The 17,818-nt window shown below is 38.9% G+C and overlaps 1 protein-coding gene across 2 annotated transcripts in view; it reads left to right on the top strand.

The window, feature by feature from the left end:
- The window catches only part of GPSM2 (G protein signaling modulator 2), a 67,052-nt gene that overhangs the window by 34,294 nt on the left and 14,940 nt on the right, over positions 1-17,818 (top strand). For both annotated transcript variants that reach the window (XM_060026502.1, XM_060026511.1), the window contains exon 11: positions 15,979-16,049. In XM_060026502.1, coding sequence (XP_059882485.1) covers positions 15,979-16,049 — 71 coding nt within the window. The remainder of the gene's footprint in view (positions 1-15,978; positions 16,050-17,818) is intronic.

The following is a 17,818-nucleotide window of genomic DNA, read 5'->3' on the forward strand; positions in this document are numbered from 1 at the left end:
TGGCATCTCTAATGCCTAGAACCACAGGGAAATTTGATGAGTCATTTAAAATCTTTCCACTGAGAAAATACCTGGCCAAGGTGATTTTACAAGTGTGATCTACCAAACGTTTAAGAAACTTGATTCCAACCTTCCATAAAATTTTATAGGTAACTAGAAAAGTGGGAACACTTTATCAGTCTTTCTGAGACTAGTATATCCTTGATATCCAAACTAGACAAGAACAGTATGTACAAGAAAGGAAAATTACAGGCAAATCTTTACTTATGAACATAGATGTAAAAATTTTAAACAAAATATTTGCAAACCAAACCCACAGTGTATTTAAAACAAATAAATAGGAATTCAAGTGGACTGAATATCAGGAAATCAATTAATATAATATACCAGTAAACATAGTAAAGGAGAAAATAGCTCAAATATCCAAATATATCATAATTCTATTAAATGTAAACATTCCATTTAAAGGACCAGGAGTATCAGATTGGTAGAAGAATAAAATCCAACTAAGCCTGAAAGTAAAAGGATTGAAAAAACATACCATGGAAAAACTGATCAAGAGAAAGCTGGTACAGCTGTACTAATATCAGATAAAATGTACTTTAAGTCAAAAGACTTTGTTAGAAATGAAGACAGTCACTTCACAATGGTTAAGAATTCAATTCACCAGGAAGATAAAAGCCTTAAATTTGTATGTATCTAGCAAGCCTAATAACAAAGCTTCAGTGTACATAAAGCAAAACTGACTAAACTAAAAGGAGAAATGGGAAAATCCAGAACCATAAGGGGAAATCTAAACACATTTCTCTCAGGAATTGCGCCTATCAGAAAACTAAATATTTTAAAGGATGTCAGTTCTTCCCAAATTGATATAAATTCAGTGTGCTGCCAAGCAAATAATGGCAGTTTTTTTGTGGAATTTGACCAGGTCATTCATGAATGTATATGAAAGAAAAAAGGGCTAAGAACTCAAAGCCAAAACATTCCTGATGAAAAACAAGAGATGAGAAGTGCTTTCTCTACAGATATAAAGATTATAAAGCTACAGTAATGAAGGCAGTGTGTTACTGGCATAGAGACAAATAGACCAATGGAATGGAATATAGAGTCTATATTTATAATCCTTGCATATATGGAAATTAATAGCACACAAAAATAAATTCTTGATGGATCAAGGATTTAAGTATGGAAGACAGATTTAGAGCAATAATTATGATCAGCCAGCTAACACTTGCTGAATGCTTACTACTTACCAGGCATTATACGGACCCCTTTACAGATGATGGTGCATTTGTCATCACACAGTGATCTATGAGGTAGGTATAGTTGTCCTATACAAATGAGAAAATCACAGAGAGGTAGTTGCCCAAGGTCATATCACAATGAGTGATTGGTCTGTTCAATCAGTATGCTGTACTACCTCTGAAAATAAAGGAGAATATCTTCATGATATCAGAGAGGGAAAGGATTTCTCAAAACACAAAAACAAACAAAAAACCCCACAAAAACAAAACCATTACGAAAAAGATTGACACTGAAATTAAGAACTTCATTTCATTAAAAGAAACTGTAAAGTGATAAAACACAAACTGAAAGGACATTTGCCACACAGATGATTAAAAAAGGATTTGTATCCTCAATTTATAAGAACTCCTATGAATTAAAAACAAGACAAATAACCTAACTAAAAGATAGGCAAAAGTGATGAACAGAAGAAACACAAATAGCCCATAAATATGTGAAAAGGTATTTAACTAATCAGGGAAAACCATAGTGAGGTAATATTGGTGGATGAGGTGGATGAAAATTAAAAGGCCTGATGACACCAGTATTGAAACAATACAGGTAATAGAAACTTTTATGCAGTGTTGATAGGAGTAGAAATTGGTGTATTCAAAAGAGTAGTCTGGCAATATTCTGGTAGAGTTGAAGATGTACCAACCATATGATCTAGCAGTTCCACTCCCAGTTACACTCATCTGTTATCCAGACTGGAACAAAGCCTTGCTCATGTACACGAGGAGATATTTCCAAGAATTTCTGTAGTAATATTGCTTATAATGACAAATGATTGGAAGCAACCTAAATAGCTGTCACCAATAGAAAGGGTATATGCTTTCCTTGTCCTAAAATCGCAATGAAAATTAAACTACTCATGCCAACTTGGATGAATCTCACAAACATGAGATTGCTCATAGAAAGCAAGTTAGAGAACATACACAGTATGTAATGTTATATAATAAGCTCCATTGCTTAGAGATATATACATATGTAATGAAAATATAAAAACTTAGGGAGGAAGAGGGAAGTTATAGGGGGAATTACAAAAGGGGGAGTTAATGTGTCAGTTGTGGTTTCTTTTTTTTTTTTTTTTTGCTTCTCAAAGTTCTGTTTTACAAAGTAAGCAGCACATGATACACAATTTGACGAAATAATTTTCAGAGTTGGAAAAGTTACAGATTTTTGTGACAAGAAAACCCAGGGTAGGAACTACTTATGGAAAGAAGGCAATTTGTTGAGAAACTACGTTCCCTTACCCCACCCCCGTCAAGTAAAAATCTCAAAGAAAGGGACTGAAAGAGTAGCAACTGGAGAGGTTTACAGATTCACTTTGTACAAAATGAATGACTTTAGATTTCATTACTTTCTAGTGCATCCAGTTTCTTTAAGAAAAATTTTTTCTCTTTATGTGAAATAGCTAAGAATAAATGAAGTAAAAGGCTTGTTACAGATGATGAATCTTCACAAAAATTTATAGTCATAGTACAAATTACCTTCTCAGTGACTATGTTTTCCAGTTAAACTCTGAGAGCACTGCAACCAGCCTCATTATTTTGTGAGCTTATTGTTTTAGAAGATGTATTTATTTCATTCTTTATCTTCAAGAGTTTCTTATCAGGGAAGAAAATTCTTGACATCATAAACAGTAACAACCACATTATGTGAGTATTTGTTTTCTGATGGTATGTATTCAAAAGTAATTTAATATTTTTAATCTATTTCCTACAACACTATTCCCAGAATAAAACTGTCTGAGTAGAATAACGTGTGGGAACCAGTTCCTACTATCACCATGCCTCAAAGAAGATAATTAGAGCACTTCCTGTTTAAAATGTAGCTTATGAAGTGGAGCAACAATCTTTTTTTTTTTAACATCTTTATTGGAGTATAATTGCTTTACATTGGTGTGTTAGTTTCTGCTATGTAACAGAGTGAATTAGCTATACATATACATACATCCCCATATCTCCTCCCTCTTGCATCTCCCTCCCACCCTCCCTATCCCACCCTTCTAGGTGGACACAAAGCACCTAGCTGATCTCCCTGTGCTATGCGACTGCTTCCCACTAGGTATCTACTTTACATTTGGAAGTGTATATATGTCCATGCCACTCTCTCACTTTGTCCCAGCTTACCCTTCCCCATCCCCGTGTCCTCAAGTCCATTCTCTACGTCTGCGTCTTTTTTTTTTTTTATTATGAATTTATTTTATTTTTCTATCCTTGCAAAGGTAATACTCAGCTCATTAGAATATGAAAACTGTACTGTCAAATTTCAGAATTACATGGATGAAGAAAATCAAAGTGGCATCATATCACGTGTGTTATAGTTGTATTTAATATATTGACTATATTAACTATGTTGTGTTAACAATATATTGTATAACTATATATTGAAAAGGCAAAATGCTGTAACATTTCAGAAAAAATAATTATGTTGGCAAACCCCAAATTGTACATTGTAGACAGGTCCTAGGAAAAGAAGATTTAATTCATAGTGGACAAGAGGTTAGCTTCTGTTTTCAGCCATGTGCTATTTCAAGAATTAAACGTCATGAATAATACAGGATATAAGAGGAATAGTCTAAAGACGGAAAAGCACATTTTGATTAGGAAAGAGAATTTATGGCTTAAGTCTTTTTTTTTTTTTTAAGGAAAACTGCCTTATTACTATGAGATAAGAAAATTGTTTCCTTCTTTTCTTCCTTGCTTTCTTCTTTTTCTTTTTTTTAACCTTTTTAATTTTGGATATTTGACCTCTAAGCTGAGATGACTGAAAATGCCTCCTCTGGGCATCAACCTTTTTGAAAGACTTTTTCCCCCTCCCTAAGGGCTATTTGTCTCTTGGAGGCATTGCCTACATTACTCACCAAGAGGCAAGCATTTCTCCTTGCACTAAATGCTGACATCTCCTGATAAGAGGGAAGCTGCAAAGTAGAAGAATTGAAGGTCAATATGTTGAACTTATCCATGAAACAGAAACAGACTCACAGACATAGCACACAAACTTGTGGTTCCCGAGGGGAAGGGGGAGGTGGGGGAGTGATGGATTGGGAGTTTGGGATTAGCAGAGGTAACCTATTATATATATGATGGATAAACAACAAGGTCCTACTGTATAGTACAGGGAACTATATTCAATGTCCTGTAATTAACCATAATGGAAAAGAATATGAAAAATTATATATATGTATAACTGAATCACTTTGTTGTACAGCATAAACTAACACAACATTGTATTGTTTAGCCTCCATGTGTTTGTATTTTTTACAGATCTTTTCCTGTAATTGATATCTAGTCTCATGGCGTTGTGGTCAGAAAAGATACTTGATACAATTTCAATTTTCTTAAATTTACCAAGGCTTGATTTGTGACCCAAGATATGATCTATCCTGGAGAATGTTCCATGAGCACTTGAGAAAAATGTGTATTCTGTTGTTTTTGGATGGAATGTCCTATAAATATCAATTAACTCCATCTCGTTTAATGTATCATTTAAAGCTTGTGTTTCCTTATTTATTTTCATTTTGGATGATCTGTCCATTGGTGAAAGTGGGGTGTTAAAGTCCCCTACTATGAATGTGTTACTGTCGATTTCCCCTTTTATGGTTGTCAGTATTTGCCTTATGTATTGAGGTGCACCTATGTTGGGTGCATAAATATTTACAATTGTTATATCTTCCTCCTGGATCGATCCCTTGATCATTATGTAGTGTCCTTCTTTGTCTCTTCTAATAGTCTTTGTTTTAAAGTCTATTTTGTCTGATATGAGAATTGCTACTCCAGCTTTCTTTTGGTTTCCATTTGCATGAAATACCTTTTTCCATCCCCTTACTTTCAGTCTGTATGTGTCTCTAGGTCTGAAGTGGGTCTCTTGTAGACAGCAAATATATGGGTCTTGTTTTTGTATCCATTCAGCCAATCTGTGTCTTTTGGTGGGAGCATTTAGTCCATTTACGTTTAAGGTAATTATCGATATGTGTGTTCCTATTCCCATTTTCTTAATTGTTTTGGGTTCGTTATTGTAGGGCCTTTCCTTCTTTTGTGTTTCTTACCTAGAGAAGTTCCTTTAGCAGTTGTTGTAGAGCTGGTTTGGTGGTGCTGAACTCTCTCAGCTTTTGCTTGTCTGTAAAGGTTTTAATTTCTCCATCAAATCTGAATGAGATCCTTGCTGGGTAGAGTAATCTTGGTTGCAGGTTTTTCCCTTTTGTCACTTTAAATATGTCCTGCCACTCCCTTCTGGCTTGCAGAGTTTCTGCTGAAAGATCAGCTAGCTGTTAACCTTATGGGGATTCCCTTGTGTGTTATTTGTTGTTTTTCCCTTGCTGCTTTTAATATGTTTTCTTTGTATTTAATTTTTGACAGTTTGATTAATATGTGTCTTGGCGTATTTCTCCTTGGATTTATCCTGTATGGGACTCTCTGTGCTTCCTGGACTTGATTAACTATTTCCTTTCCCATATTAGGGAAGTTTTCAACTATAATCTCTTCAAATATTTTCTCAGTTCCTTTCTTTTTCTCTTCTTCTTCTGGAACCCCTATAATTCGAATGTTGGTGCGTTTAATGTTGTCCCAGAGGTCTCTGAGACTGTCCTCAGTTCTTTTCATTCTTTTTTCTTTATTCTGCTCTGCAGTAGTTATTTCCACTATTTTATCTTCCAGGTCACTTATCCGTTCTTCTGCCTCAGTTATTCTGCTATTGATCCCATCTAGAGTACTTTTAATTTCATTTATTGTGTTGTTCATCGTTGCTTGTTTCATCTTTAGTTCTTCTAGGTCCTTGTTAACTGATTCTTGCAATTTGTCCATTCTATTGTCCATTCTATCTCCAAGATTTCGGATCAACCTTACTATCATTATTCTGAATTCTTTTTCAGGTAGACTGCCTATTTCCTCTTCATTTGTTAGGTCTGGTAGGTTTTTATCTTGCTCCTTCATCTGCTGTGTGTTTTTCTGTCTTTTCATTTTGCTTATCTTACTGTGTTTGGGGTCTCCTTTTTTGCAGGCTGAAGGTTCGTAGTTCCTGTTGTTTTTTGTGTCTGTCCCCAGTGGCTAAGGTTGGTTCGGTGGGTTGTGTAGGCTTCCTGGTGCAGGGTACTAGTGCCTGTGTTCTGGTGGATGAGGCTGGATCTTGTCTTTCTGGTGGGCAGGTCCACGTCTGGTGGTGTGTTTTGGGGCGTCTGTAGACTTATTATGATTTTGGGCAGCCTCTCTGCTAATGGGTGGGGTTGTGTTCCTGTCTTGCTAGTTGTTTGGCATAGGCTGTCCAGCACTGTAGCTTGCTGGTCGTTGAGTGAAGCTGGGTGCTGGCGTTGAGATGGAGATCTCTCGGAGATTTTTGCTGTTTGATATTATGTGCAGCTGGGAGGCCTCTTGTGGACCAGTGTCCTGAAGTTGGCTCTCCCACCTCAGAGGCACAGCACTGACTCCTGGCTGCAGCACCAAGAGCCTTTCATCCACAGGGCTCCTTAATTTGGGATGATTCGTTGTCTATTCAGGCATTCCACAGATGCAGGGTATATCAAGTTGATTGTGGAGCTTTAATCCGCTGCTTCTGAGGCTGCTGGGAGAGATTTCCCTTTCTCTTCTTTGTTCTCACAGTTCCCAGGGGCTCAGCTTTGGATTTGGCCCCGCCTGTGCGTGTAGGTTGCCGGAGGGCGTCTGTTCTTTGCTCAGACAGGACGGGGTTAAAGGAGCCGCTGATTCGGAGGCTCTGGCTCACCCAGGCCGGGGGGGTAGGGAGGGGCACGGAGTGCGGGGCGGGCCTGCAGCGGCAGAGGCCGGCGTGACGCTGCAGCCTGAGGCGCTCCGTGCGCTCTCCCGGGGGAGCCGTCCCTGGATCCCGGGACCCTGGCAGTGGCGGGCTGCACAGGCTCCCCGGAAGGGCGTGTGGCTAGTGACCTGTGTTCGCACACAGGCCTCCTGGTGGCGACAGCAGCGGCCTTAGCGTCCCATGTCTGTCTCTGGGCTCCGCACTCTTACCCGCGGCTCGCGCCCGTCCCTGGAGCTCTCCCAAGCAGCGTTCTTAATCCCCTCTCCTCGTGCACCAGGAAACAAAGAGGGACGTAAAAGTCTCTTGCCTCTTCGGCAGGTCCAGACCCCTCCCCGGACTCTGTCCCGGCCAGCCGCGGCGCACCAACGCCCTGCAGGCTGTGTTCACGCCGCGAACCCCAGTCCTCTCCCGGCGCTCCGACAAAGCCGGAGCCTCAGCTCCCAGCTCCGCCCGCCCCGGCGGGCGAGCAGACAAGCCTCTCGGCTGGTGAGTGCCGGTCGGCCCGATCCTCTGCGCTGGAATCTGTCCGCTTTGCCCTCTGCACCCCTGTTGCTGTGCTCTCCTCCGCGGCTCCCAAGCTCCCCCACTCCGCCTCCCGAAGTCTCCACCCGCGAAGGGGCTTCCTAGTGTGTGGACACTTTTCCTCCTTCACAGCTCTCTCCCGCTGGTGCAGGACCCGTTCCTATCCTTTTGTCTCTGTTTAGTTTTTTCTTTTGCCCTAACCAGGTACGTGGGGGGTTCCTTGCCTTTTGGGAGGTCTGAGGTCTTCTGCCAGCGTTCAGTAGGTGCTCCGTAGGAGTTGTTCCACGCGTAGATGTATTTCTGGTGTATCTGTGGAGAGGAAGGTGATCTCCGCGTCTTACTCTTCCGCCATCGTCCGTCTGCGTCTTTATTCCTGTCCTGCCCCTAGGTTGTTCTTCAGAACCTTTTTTTTTTTTTTTAGATTCCACATATATGTGTTAGCATATGGTATTTGTTTTTCTCTTTCTGACTTACTTCACTCTATATGACAGACTCTAGGTCCATCCACCTCACTACAAATAACTCAATTTCATTTCTTTTTATGGCTGAGTAGTATTCCTTTGTATATATGTGCCACATCTTCTTTATCCATTCATCTGTCGATGGACACTTAGTTGCTTCCATGTCCTGGCTATTGTAAATAGAGCTGCAATGAGCATTTTGGTACATGACTCTTTTTGAATTATGGTTTTCTCAGGGTATATGCCCAGTAGTGGGATTGCTGGGTTGTATGGTAGTTCTGTTTGTAGTTTTTTAAGGAACCTCCATACTGTTCTCCATAGTGGCAGTAACAATTTACATTCCCACCAACAGTGCAGGAGGGTTCCCTTTTCTCCACACCCTCTCCAGCATTTATTGTTTGTAGATATTTTTATGATGGCCATTCTGACCAGTGTGAGGTGACATCTCATTGCAGTTTTTTTGTTTGTTTGTTTAATTTAATTTTATTTTTTTGCGGTACGCGGGCCTCTCCCTGTTGTGGCCTCCCGCTATTGTGGCCTCTCGCGTTGCGGAGCACAGGCTCCGGGCATGCAGGCCCAGCGGCCATGGCCCATGGGCCCACGGGCCCAGCCGCTCCGCGGCATGTGGGATCTTCCCAGACTGGGGCACGAACCCGTGTCCCCTGCATTGGCAGGCGGACTCTCAATCACTGCGCCACCAGGGAAGCCCTTTTTTTTTTTTTTTTTCCATTGCAGTTTTGATTTGCATTTCTCTAATGATTAGGGATGTTGAGCATGCTTTCATTTGTTTGTTAGCAATCTGTATATCTTCTTTGGAGAAATGTCTATTTAGGTCTTCTGCCCATTTTTGGATTGGGTTGTTTGTTTTCTTGATACTGAGCTGCATAAGCTACTTGTATATTTTGGAGATTAATCCTTTGTCAGTTGCTTTGTTTGCAAATATTTTCTCCCATTCTGAGGGTTGTCCTTTTGTCTTGCTTATGGTTTCCTTTGCTGTGCAAAAGCTTTTAAGTTTCATTAGGTCCCATTTGTTTGTTTTTGTTTCCATTTCTCTAGGAAGTGGGTCAAAAAGGATCTTGCTGTGATTTGTGTCATGGAGTATTCTGCCTATGTTTTCCTCTAAGAGTTTTATAGTGTCTGGCCTTACATTTAGGTCTTTCATCCATTTTGAGTTTATTTTTGTGTATGGTGTTAGGGAGTGTTCTAATTTCATTCTTTTACATGTACCTGTCCAGTTTTCCCAGCACCACTTATTGAAGAGGCTGTCTTTTCTCCATTGTATATTCTTGTCTCCTTTATCAAAGATAAGGTGACCATATGTGTGTGGGTTTATCTCTGGGCTTTCTATCCTGTTCCATTGATCTATATTTCTGTTTTTGTGGCAGTACCATACTGTCTTGATTACTGTAGCTTTGTAGTATAGTCTGAAGCCAGAGAGCCTGTTTCCAGCTCCATTTTTCTTTCTCAATATTGCTTTGGCTATTCGGGGTCTTTTGTGTTTCCATACAAATTGTGACATTTTTTGTTCTAGTTCTGTGAAAAATGCCATTGGTAGTTTGATAGGGATTGCATTGAATCTGTAGATTGATTTGGGTAGTATAGTCATTTTCACAGTGTTGATTCTTCCAATCAAAGGACATGGTATATCTCAACATCTGTTTGTATCATCGTTAATTTCTTTCATCCATGTCTTATAGTTTTCTGCATACAGGTCTGTTGTCTCCTTAGGTAGGTTTATTCCTAGGTATGTTATTCTTTTTGTTTCAATATAAGTAAATGGGAGTGTTTCCTTAATTTCTCTTTCAGATTTTTCATCTTTAATGTATAGGAATGCAAGAGATTTCTGTGCATTAATTTTGTATCCTGCTACTTTACCAAATTCATCGATTAGCTCTAGTAATTTTCTGGTAGCATCTTTAGGATTCTGTATGTATAGTATCATGTCATCTGCAAACAGTGACAGTTTTACTTCTTATTCTCCGATTTGGATTCCTTTTATTTCTTTTTCTTCTCTGATTGCTGTGGCTAAAACTTCCAAAACTATGTTGAATAATAGTGGTGAGAGTGGGCAACCTTTTCTTGTTCCTGATCTTAGTGGAAATGGTTTCAGTTTTTCACCATTAAGAACAATATTGGCTGTGTGTTTGTCATATATGGCCTTTATTATGTTGAGGTGAGTTCCCTTTATGCCTACTTTCTGGAGGGTTTTTATCATATATGGGTGTTGAATTTTGTCAAAAGCTTTTTCTGCATCCATTGAGATGATCATATGGTTTTTCTCCTTCAGTTTGTTAATATGGTGTATCACTTTGATTGATTTGCATATACTGAAGAATCCTTGCATTCCTGGGATAAACCCCACTTGATCATGGTGTATAATCCTTTTAATGTGCTGTTGGATTCTGTTTGCTAGTATTTTGTTGAGGATTTTTGGGTGGCGTTGTAGAATGAGTTTGGGAGTGTTCCTCCCTCTGCTATATTTTCGAAGAGTTTGAGAAGGATAGGTGTTAGCTCTTCTCTAAATGTTTGATAGAATTCACCTGTGAAGCCATCTGGTCCTGGGCTTTTGTTTGTTGGAAGATTTTTAATCACTGTTTCAATTTCAGTGCTTGTGATTGGTCTGTTTATATGTTCTGTTTCTTCCTGGTTCAGTCTCGGAAGGTTGTGCTTTTCTAAGAATTTGTCCATTTCTTCCAGGTTGTCCATTTTATTGGCATGTCGTTGCTTGTAGTAATCTCTCATGATCCTTTGTATTTCTGCGGTGTCAGTTGTTACTTCTTTTTCATTTCTAATTCTATTGATTTGAGTCTTCTCCCTTTATTTCTTGATGAGTCTGGCTAATGGCTTATCAATTGTGTTTATCTTCTCAAAGTACCAGCTTTTAGTTTTGTTGATATTTGCTATTGTTTGCTTAATTTCTTTTTCATTTATTTCTGATCTGATCTTTATGATTTCTTTCCTTCTGCTAACTTTGTGGTTATTTTCTTCTTCTTTCTCTAACTGCTTTAGCTGTAAGGTTAGGTTTTTTATTTGAGATGTTTCTTATTTCTTGAGTAGGATTGTATTGCTATAAACTTCCCTGTTAGAACTGCTTTTGCTGCATCCCATATGTTTTGGGTCATTGTGTTTTCATTGTCATTTGTTTCTAGATATTTTTGATTTCTTCAGTGATCTCTTGGTTATATAGTAACATATTGTTTAGCCTTCATGTGTTTGTATTTTTTTTTACAGATTTTTTCCTGTAATTGATATCTAGTCTCATAGCATTGTGGTCAGAAAATATACTTGATATGATGTCAATTTTCTTAAATTTACCAAGGCTTGATTTGTGACCCAAGATGTGATCTATCCTGGAGAATGTTCCATGAGCACTTGAGAAGAAAGTGTAATCTGTTTTTGGATGGAATGTCCTATAAATATCAATTAAGTCCATCTTGTTTAATGTATCACTTAAAGCTTGTATTTCCTTATTTATTTTCATTTTGGACAATCTGTCTGTTGGTGAAAGTGAGGTGTTAAAGTCCCCTACTATGATTTTGTTACTGTCGATTTCCCCTTTAATGGCTGTTAGCATTTGCCTTATGTATTCAGGTGCTCGTATATTGGGTGCATAAATATTTACAACTGTTATATCTTCTTCTTGGATTGATTCGTTGATCATTATGTAGTGTCCTTCTTTGTCTCTTGTAATAGTCTTTATTTTAAAGTCTATTTTGTCTGACGTGAGAATTGCTACTCCAGCTTTCTTTTGATTTCCATTTGCATGGAATATCTTTTTCCATCCCCTCGCTTTCAGTCTGTATGTGTCCCTAGGTCTGAAGTGGGTCTCTTGTAGACAGCATATGTTCAGGTCTTGTTTTTGTATCCATTCAGCCAGTCTATGTCTTTTGGTTGGAGCATTTAATCCATTTACATTTAAGGTAGTTATCGATATGTATGTTCCTATTACCATTTTCTTAACGGTTTTGGGTTTTTAATTGTAAGTCTTTTCCTTCTCTTGTGTTTCCTGCCTAGAGAAGTTCCTTTAGCATTTGTTGTAGAGCTGGTTTGGTGGTGCTGAATTCTCTTAGCTTTTGCTTGTCTGTAAAGGTTTTAATTTCTCCGTCAAATCTGAATGAGATCCTTGCTGGGTAGAGTAATCTTGGTTGTAGGTTTTTCCCTTTCGTCACTTTAAATATGTCCCGACACTCCCTTCTGGCTTGCAGAATTTCTGCTGAAAGATCAGCTGTTAACCTTATGGGGATTCCCTTGTATGTTAATTGTTGCTTTTCCCTTGCTGCTTTTAATATTTTTTCTTTGTATTTAATTTTTGATAGTTTGATTAATATGTGTCTTGGCGTGTTTCTCCTTGGATTTATCCTGTGTGGGACTGTCTGCACTTCCTGGACTTGATTGACTATTTCCTTTCTCATGTTAGGGAAATTTTCAACTATAATTTCTTCAAATATTTTCTCAGTCTGTTTTTTTCTATTCTTCTTCTGGGACCCCTATAATTCGAATGTTGGTGTGTTTAATGTTGTCCCAGAGGTCTCTGAGATTGTCCTCAATTCTTTTCATTCTTTTTTCTTTATTCTGCTCTGTGGTAGTTATTTCCACTATTTTATCTTCCAGGTCACTTATCCGTTCATCTGCCTCAGTTATTCTGCTTTTGATTCCTTCTAGAGAATTTTTAATTTCATTTATTGTGTTGTCCGTCATTGTTTGTTTGCTCTTTAGTTCTTCTAGGTCCTTGTTAAACATTTCTGGTGTTTTCTCCATTCTATTTTTAAGATTTTGGATCATCTTTACTATCATTAGTCTGAATTCTTTTTCAGGTAGACTGCCTAATTCCTCTTCATTTGTTTGGTCTGGTGTGTTTTTGCCTTGCTCCTTCCTCTGCTGTGTATTTCTCTATTCTCATTTTGCTTAACTTACTGTGTTTGGGGTCTCCATTTCACAGGCTGCAGGTTCATAGTTCCCATTGTTTTTGGTGTCTGCTCCCAGTGGGTAAGGTTGGTTCAGTGGGTTGTGTAGGCTTCCTGGTGGAGGGGACTGGTGCCTGTGTTCTGGTGGATGAGGCAGAATCTTTTCTTTCAGTTGGGCAGGGCTGCGTCTGGTGGTGTGTTTCGGGGTGTCTGTGACCTTATTATGATATTAGGCAGCCTCTCTGCTAATGGGTGGGGTTGTGTTCCTGTCTTGCTAGTTGTTTGGCATAGGGTGTCCAGCACTGTAGCTTGCTGGTCGTTGCGTGGAGCTGGGTCTTAGTGTTGAGATGGAGATCTGTGGGCGAGCTTTCACTGTTTGATATTATTTGGGGCCGGAGGTCTCTGGTGGTCCAGTGTCCTGAACTCGGCTCTCCCACCTCAGAGGCACAGGCCTGACACCTGGCCGGAGCACCAAGACCCTGTCAGCCACGTGGCTCTGATGAAAAGGGAGAAAAAGAAAGAAAGAAAGAAAGAAAGAGAGAGGGAGGGAGGGAGAGAGAGAGAGAGAGAGAGAAAGAAAAAGAGAGAAAGAAAGAGAGAGAGAAAAGAAAAAGAGAGAGAGAGAAAGAAAAGAAAAAGACAGAAAGAAAGCGAGAAGAGAGAAAGAAAAGAAAAAGAAAGAAGAGAGAGAGAAAGAAAAGAAAAAGAAAGAGAGAAAGAAAAGAAAAAGAAAGAGAAAGAGAGAAAAAGAAAAGAAAAAGAAAGAAAAAATACAATAAAATAAAATAGAAAAAATTTATTAAAAATAAAAAAGTAATTTAAAGAAAAGAGAAATAAAGAAGAGAGCAACCAAACCAAAAACCGAATCCACCAATGATAACAAGCCCTAAAAACTATAACTATACTAAAAAACAAAACAAAATGGACAGTCAGAACCCTAGGACAAATGGCAAAAGCAAAGCTGTACAGACAAAATCACAGAAAGAAGCATACACATACACACTCACAAAAAGAGGAGAAGGGAAAAAAAAGTACATATACATATATATAAAATAAACAAAGGAAGAGAGCAACCAAATCAATAAACTGCAAATGATAATAAACTCTAAATACTAAACTAAGATAAACATAAAACCAGAAACAAATTAGATACAGAAAGCAAACCCCAAGTCTACAGCTGCTCCCAAAGTCTACCACCTCAATTTTGGGATGATTTGTTGTCTATTCAGGTATTCCACAAGTTGACTGAGAGTACATCAAGTTGATATTGAAGATTTAATCCACTGCTCCTGAGGCTGCTGGGAGAGATTTCCCTTTCTCTTCTTTGTTCGCACAGCTCCCAGGGTTCAGCTTTGGATTTGGACCGGCCTTTGCCTGTAGGTCGCCTGAGGGCGTCTGTTCTTTGTTCAGACAGGATGGGATTAAAGGAGCAGCTGATTCGGGGGCTCTGGCTCACTCGGGCTTGGGGGAGGGCGGGATACGGATGCAGGGCGAGCCTGCGGCGGCAGAGGCCAGCGTGATGGTGCAACAACCTGAGGTATCCCGAGTGTTCTCCTGGGGAGGTTGTCACTGGATCACAGGACCCTGTCAGTGGCGGGCTGCACAGGGTCCCAAGAGGGGAGGTGTGGATAGTGACCTGTGCTTGCACACAGGCTTCTTGGTGGCTGCAAGAGCAGCCTTAGCATCTCGTGCCCATCTCTGCTGTCCATGCTGATAGCCGCGGCTGGCGCCAATCTCTGGAGCTTGTTTAGGCAATGCTCTGAATCCCTTCTCCTTGCACACCCCGAAACAGTGGTCTCTTGACTCTTAGGCAGGTCCAGACTTTTTCCCGGACTCCCTCCTGGCTAGCTGTGGTGCACTAGCCCCCTTCAGGCTGTGTTCACGCAGCCATCCCCAGTCCTCTCCCGGGATCTGACCTCCAAAGCCCAAGCCTCAGCTCCCAGCCCCGCCCGCCCCAGAAGGTGAGCAGAGAAGCCTCTGGGGCTGGTGAGTGCTGGTCGGCACCGATCCTCTGTGCAGGAATCTCTGCTTTGCCCTCCGCACCCCTGTTGCTGCACTCTCCTCCGTGGCTCCCAAGCTTGACCCCCGCCACCCCCTGTCTCCGCCAGTGAAGGGGCTTCCTAGTGTGTGGAAACTTTTCCTCCTTCACAGCTCCCTCCCAGAGGTGCAGGTCCCGTCCCTATTCTTTTGTCTCTGTTTTTCCTTTTTTCTTTTGCCCTACCCAGGTACGTGGGGATGTTTCTTGCCTTTTGGGAAGTCTTAGGTCTTCTGTTAAAATTAAGTAGGTGTTCCGTAGGAGTTGTTCCACATGTAAATGTATTTCTGATGTATTTGTGGGGAGGAAGGTGATCTCCACGTCTTACTCCTCTGCCATCTTGAAGGCACCCCTCACCCTCCCCCGTGGTTTATTTCTGAAGCTGGCTATCAGGTATCATGTATTTCTTATATTATGCCTTTTAAAATATTAAAGATTGAATGGATATGAAAGTTCTTCATATTTAATGACAATTTTTTGAAAAAATATTTTGAAGATCTTTTTCTTTAACTTTTTTCCTGACTGGCAGTAAATCTGTCATCTAATGAGATCTTAAAATGGAAACAGGTAACTCAGAAGAGTAATAATATAGTATTGGGGATGTTATTTTGGTTACCTCACCTCAAATTTGAAGGCCTTATGTTTTCCTTATGTTTCTACTTACTTAAACCTCTCTACAGTTTGTTTGGGTTGTTTTTAGGAGACTGTGTATCATATAAAACCAGTTATTATAAAAATGCCTTTTCTAAATTAAGGGGTAGTTAGTAACCAAAGTTAGTTTCCAACCAAAATGTTAACTTCCTTACATCAAAACGTTTTAGAGGGAGTGTATATTTTATTTTAATTTAGTTGGTGTGGAAAATTATTATTCTTGAACGAATACATGTTTCCTCCTTCCATGTGGGTTTTTGTAGCAGACTTTAAATTTGAATAACACAGTGATGCTGAATTTTCAGTCTTAAGGGCTCCCTGGCTTACTTAAATTAACTTTTTTTTTACAAAGGTGCACGCCCCAAGTTTGGACGCCGACACAGTATGGAAAACATGGAACTTATGAAGTTAACACCAGAAAAGGTTGGCAGTTTTTATTTCTTGAACTATTATAACAAAATATTTTAGCAACTTTTAATTTAAATAATTTAAATAAGTCTTGTCATATATGGGTATCACTTTAACATTTTCCTTTGAAAAGAATCGAATCGAGTACAATGCAAAAAGAATGTGTACAGTGTGCTGCCATCTGTTTAAGAAAAGTTTATGCATATATATACTTTGTAGATGCATAAGACATTTCTGGAATAATATATAAGATACTTGCTTGTAACGATTGCCTGTGGGAAAAGAATTGCTGTCTGGGTTAGGAGAAACACTTTTATATACTATTTTGAACTGTTTGAATATTTTACTATTTTATCATGTACATGCATTACTTTGTTTTTTTAATTAAAAGAAGAACAGGAAAACCAGAAAAGGATTAGGAAACTTTTTTCACCTAAATAACAGCAACATTATTGGCAAGATTAATGATATGTATGATCAAGCTAGTGTTTTTAACTGCATTTTTGAAAAGCATTTTTTTTAACAAAGAAATAACTCTGTTCAAGACGCATCTTCTCTAGGTTTTTTTTTTAAGTAACAGAGAAGGGACTTTATAATTGGAAAAAGGTTATTGAAGAACAAATCTAGGCTGCTTTCTTCTACCTCCATTTATCTTAATTTTACATTGTTACGGTATGCTCTTAACACCTTTATGGTATATTTCTTTAAACACTTTTTATAAAATGTGTTTATTGTAGTAACTTTGGAAACTTCCAACAAGGAAATTGAAATTATCGGTAATCCCACCTCCCAGTAGTAACCAAAATTAATGTTTTTGTATTTATTCATCTTGCATTTTCATATGAATATCATATTATAGATACTATTTTATAAGACATAGCAATGTATCAACATCTTTCCATGTAATGAAATATTCTTCTGCTCTATTATTATAATAGGCATATTATTTTTTAATATTGACATTTTTTGTGTAAGTAGTCTTCATAAGACCAACATCTGATTTGAACTAATATCCAATATTTTTTTATTCCAAACAGTTACAGAGTTTTTTTAAAACTTCTGGTTAACTTCTGAAGGGCTTTATGATTTCCCCCATATATTTACCTCTTATATTGGTGAGTGGTTCTCAAATCCTTAAATCTGTAGATTATTTAAAAAATAAAAAACCAGAACACAAAAAACTTAAGTCAATTTAGATCTCCTTCGTTTTTCTAGTAGGTAGGAAACTAGTAATAAGCAGCAAAATTAATTTGGTGCATCTGTAGTGGTACCAACAGTAAATTCCATGAGAAGCTGACCAGATTCAACCCTGTAATTTTCCAAGAGCCTAATGATGATAAAGCTTTATGTCTAATTTAAAATATGTTTAAGTGGAATTAGTTCTTCGTGATTTTTTTTTTTACCTCATAATAAATATTTATTTGTTTTAGTTTTGGCTGCCTTGGGTCTTAGTTGAGGCATATGGGCTCCTCGTTATGGCACGTGGGCTCTCTAGTTGTGGCCTGTGTGCTCAGTAGTTGCAGCGTGCAGGTTTAGTTGCCCTGCGGCATGTGGGATCTTAGCTCCCTGACCAGGGATCAAACCCACATCCCCTGCATTGGAAGATGGATTCTTAACCACTGGACCAACAGGGAAGTCCCTAACTTCCTGTTTGGAAGTCATAATAAAGTCAAAGAGTTCAGTACAGTTTTATCAACAAAAGATTACTACTGCTGTGTAAGTTTTAGATGTTATTTTTTAGGGTTATAAATTCTACATACATCCAAAATTTCCAGTTGTAGCAG

The sequence above is a fragment of the Delphinus delphis genome, chromosome 1, assembly GCF_949987515.2.
Source record: "Delphinus delphis chromosome 1, mDelDel1.2, whole genome shotgun sequence".
NCBI lineage: Eukaryota > Metazoa > Chordata > Mammalia > Artiodactyla > Delphinidae > Delphinus > Delphinus delphis.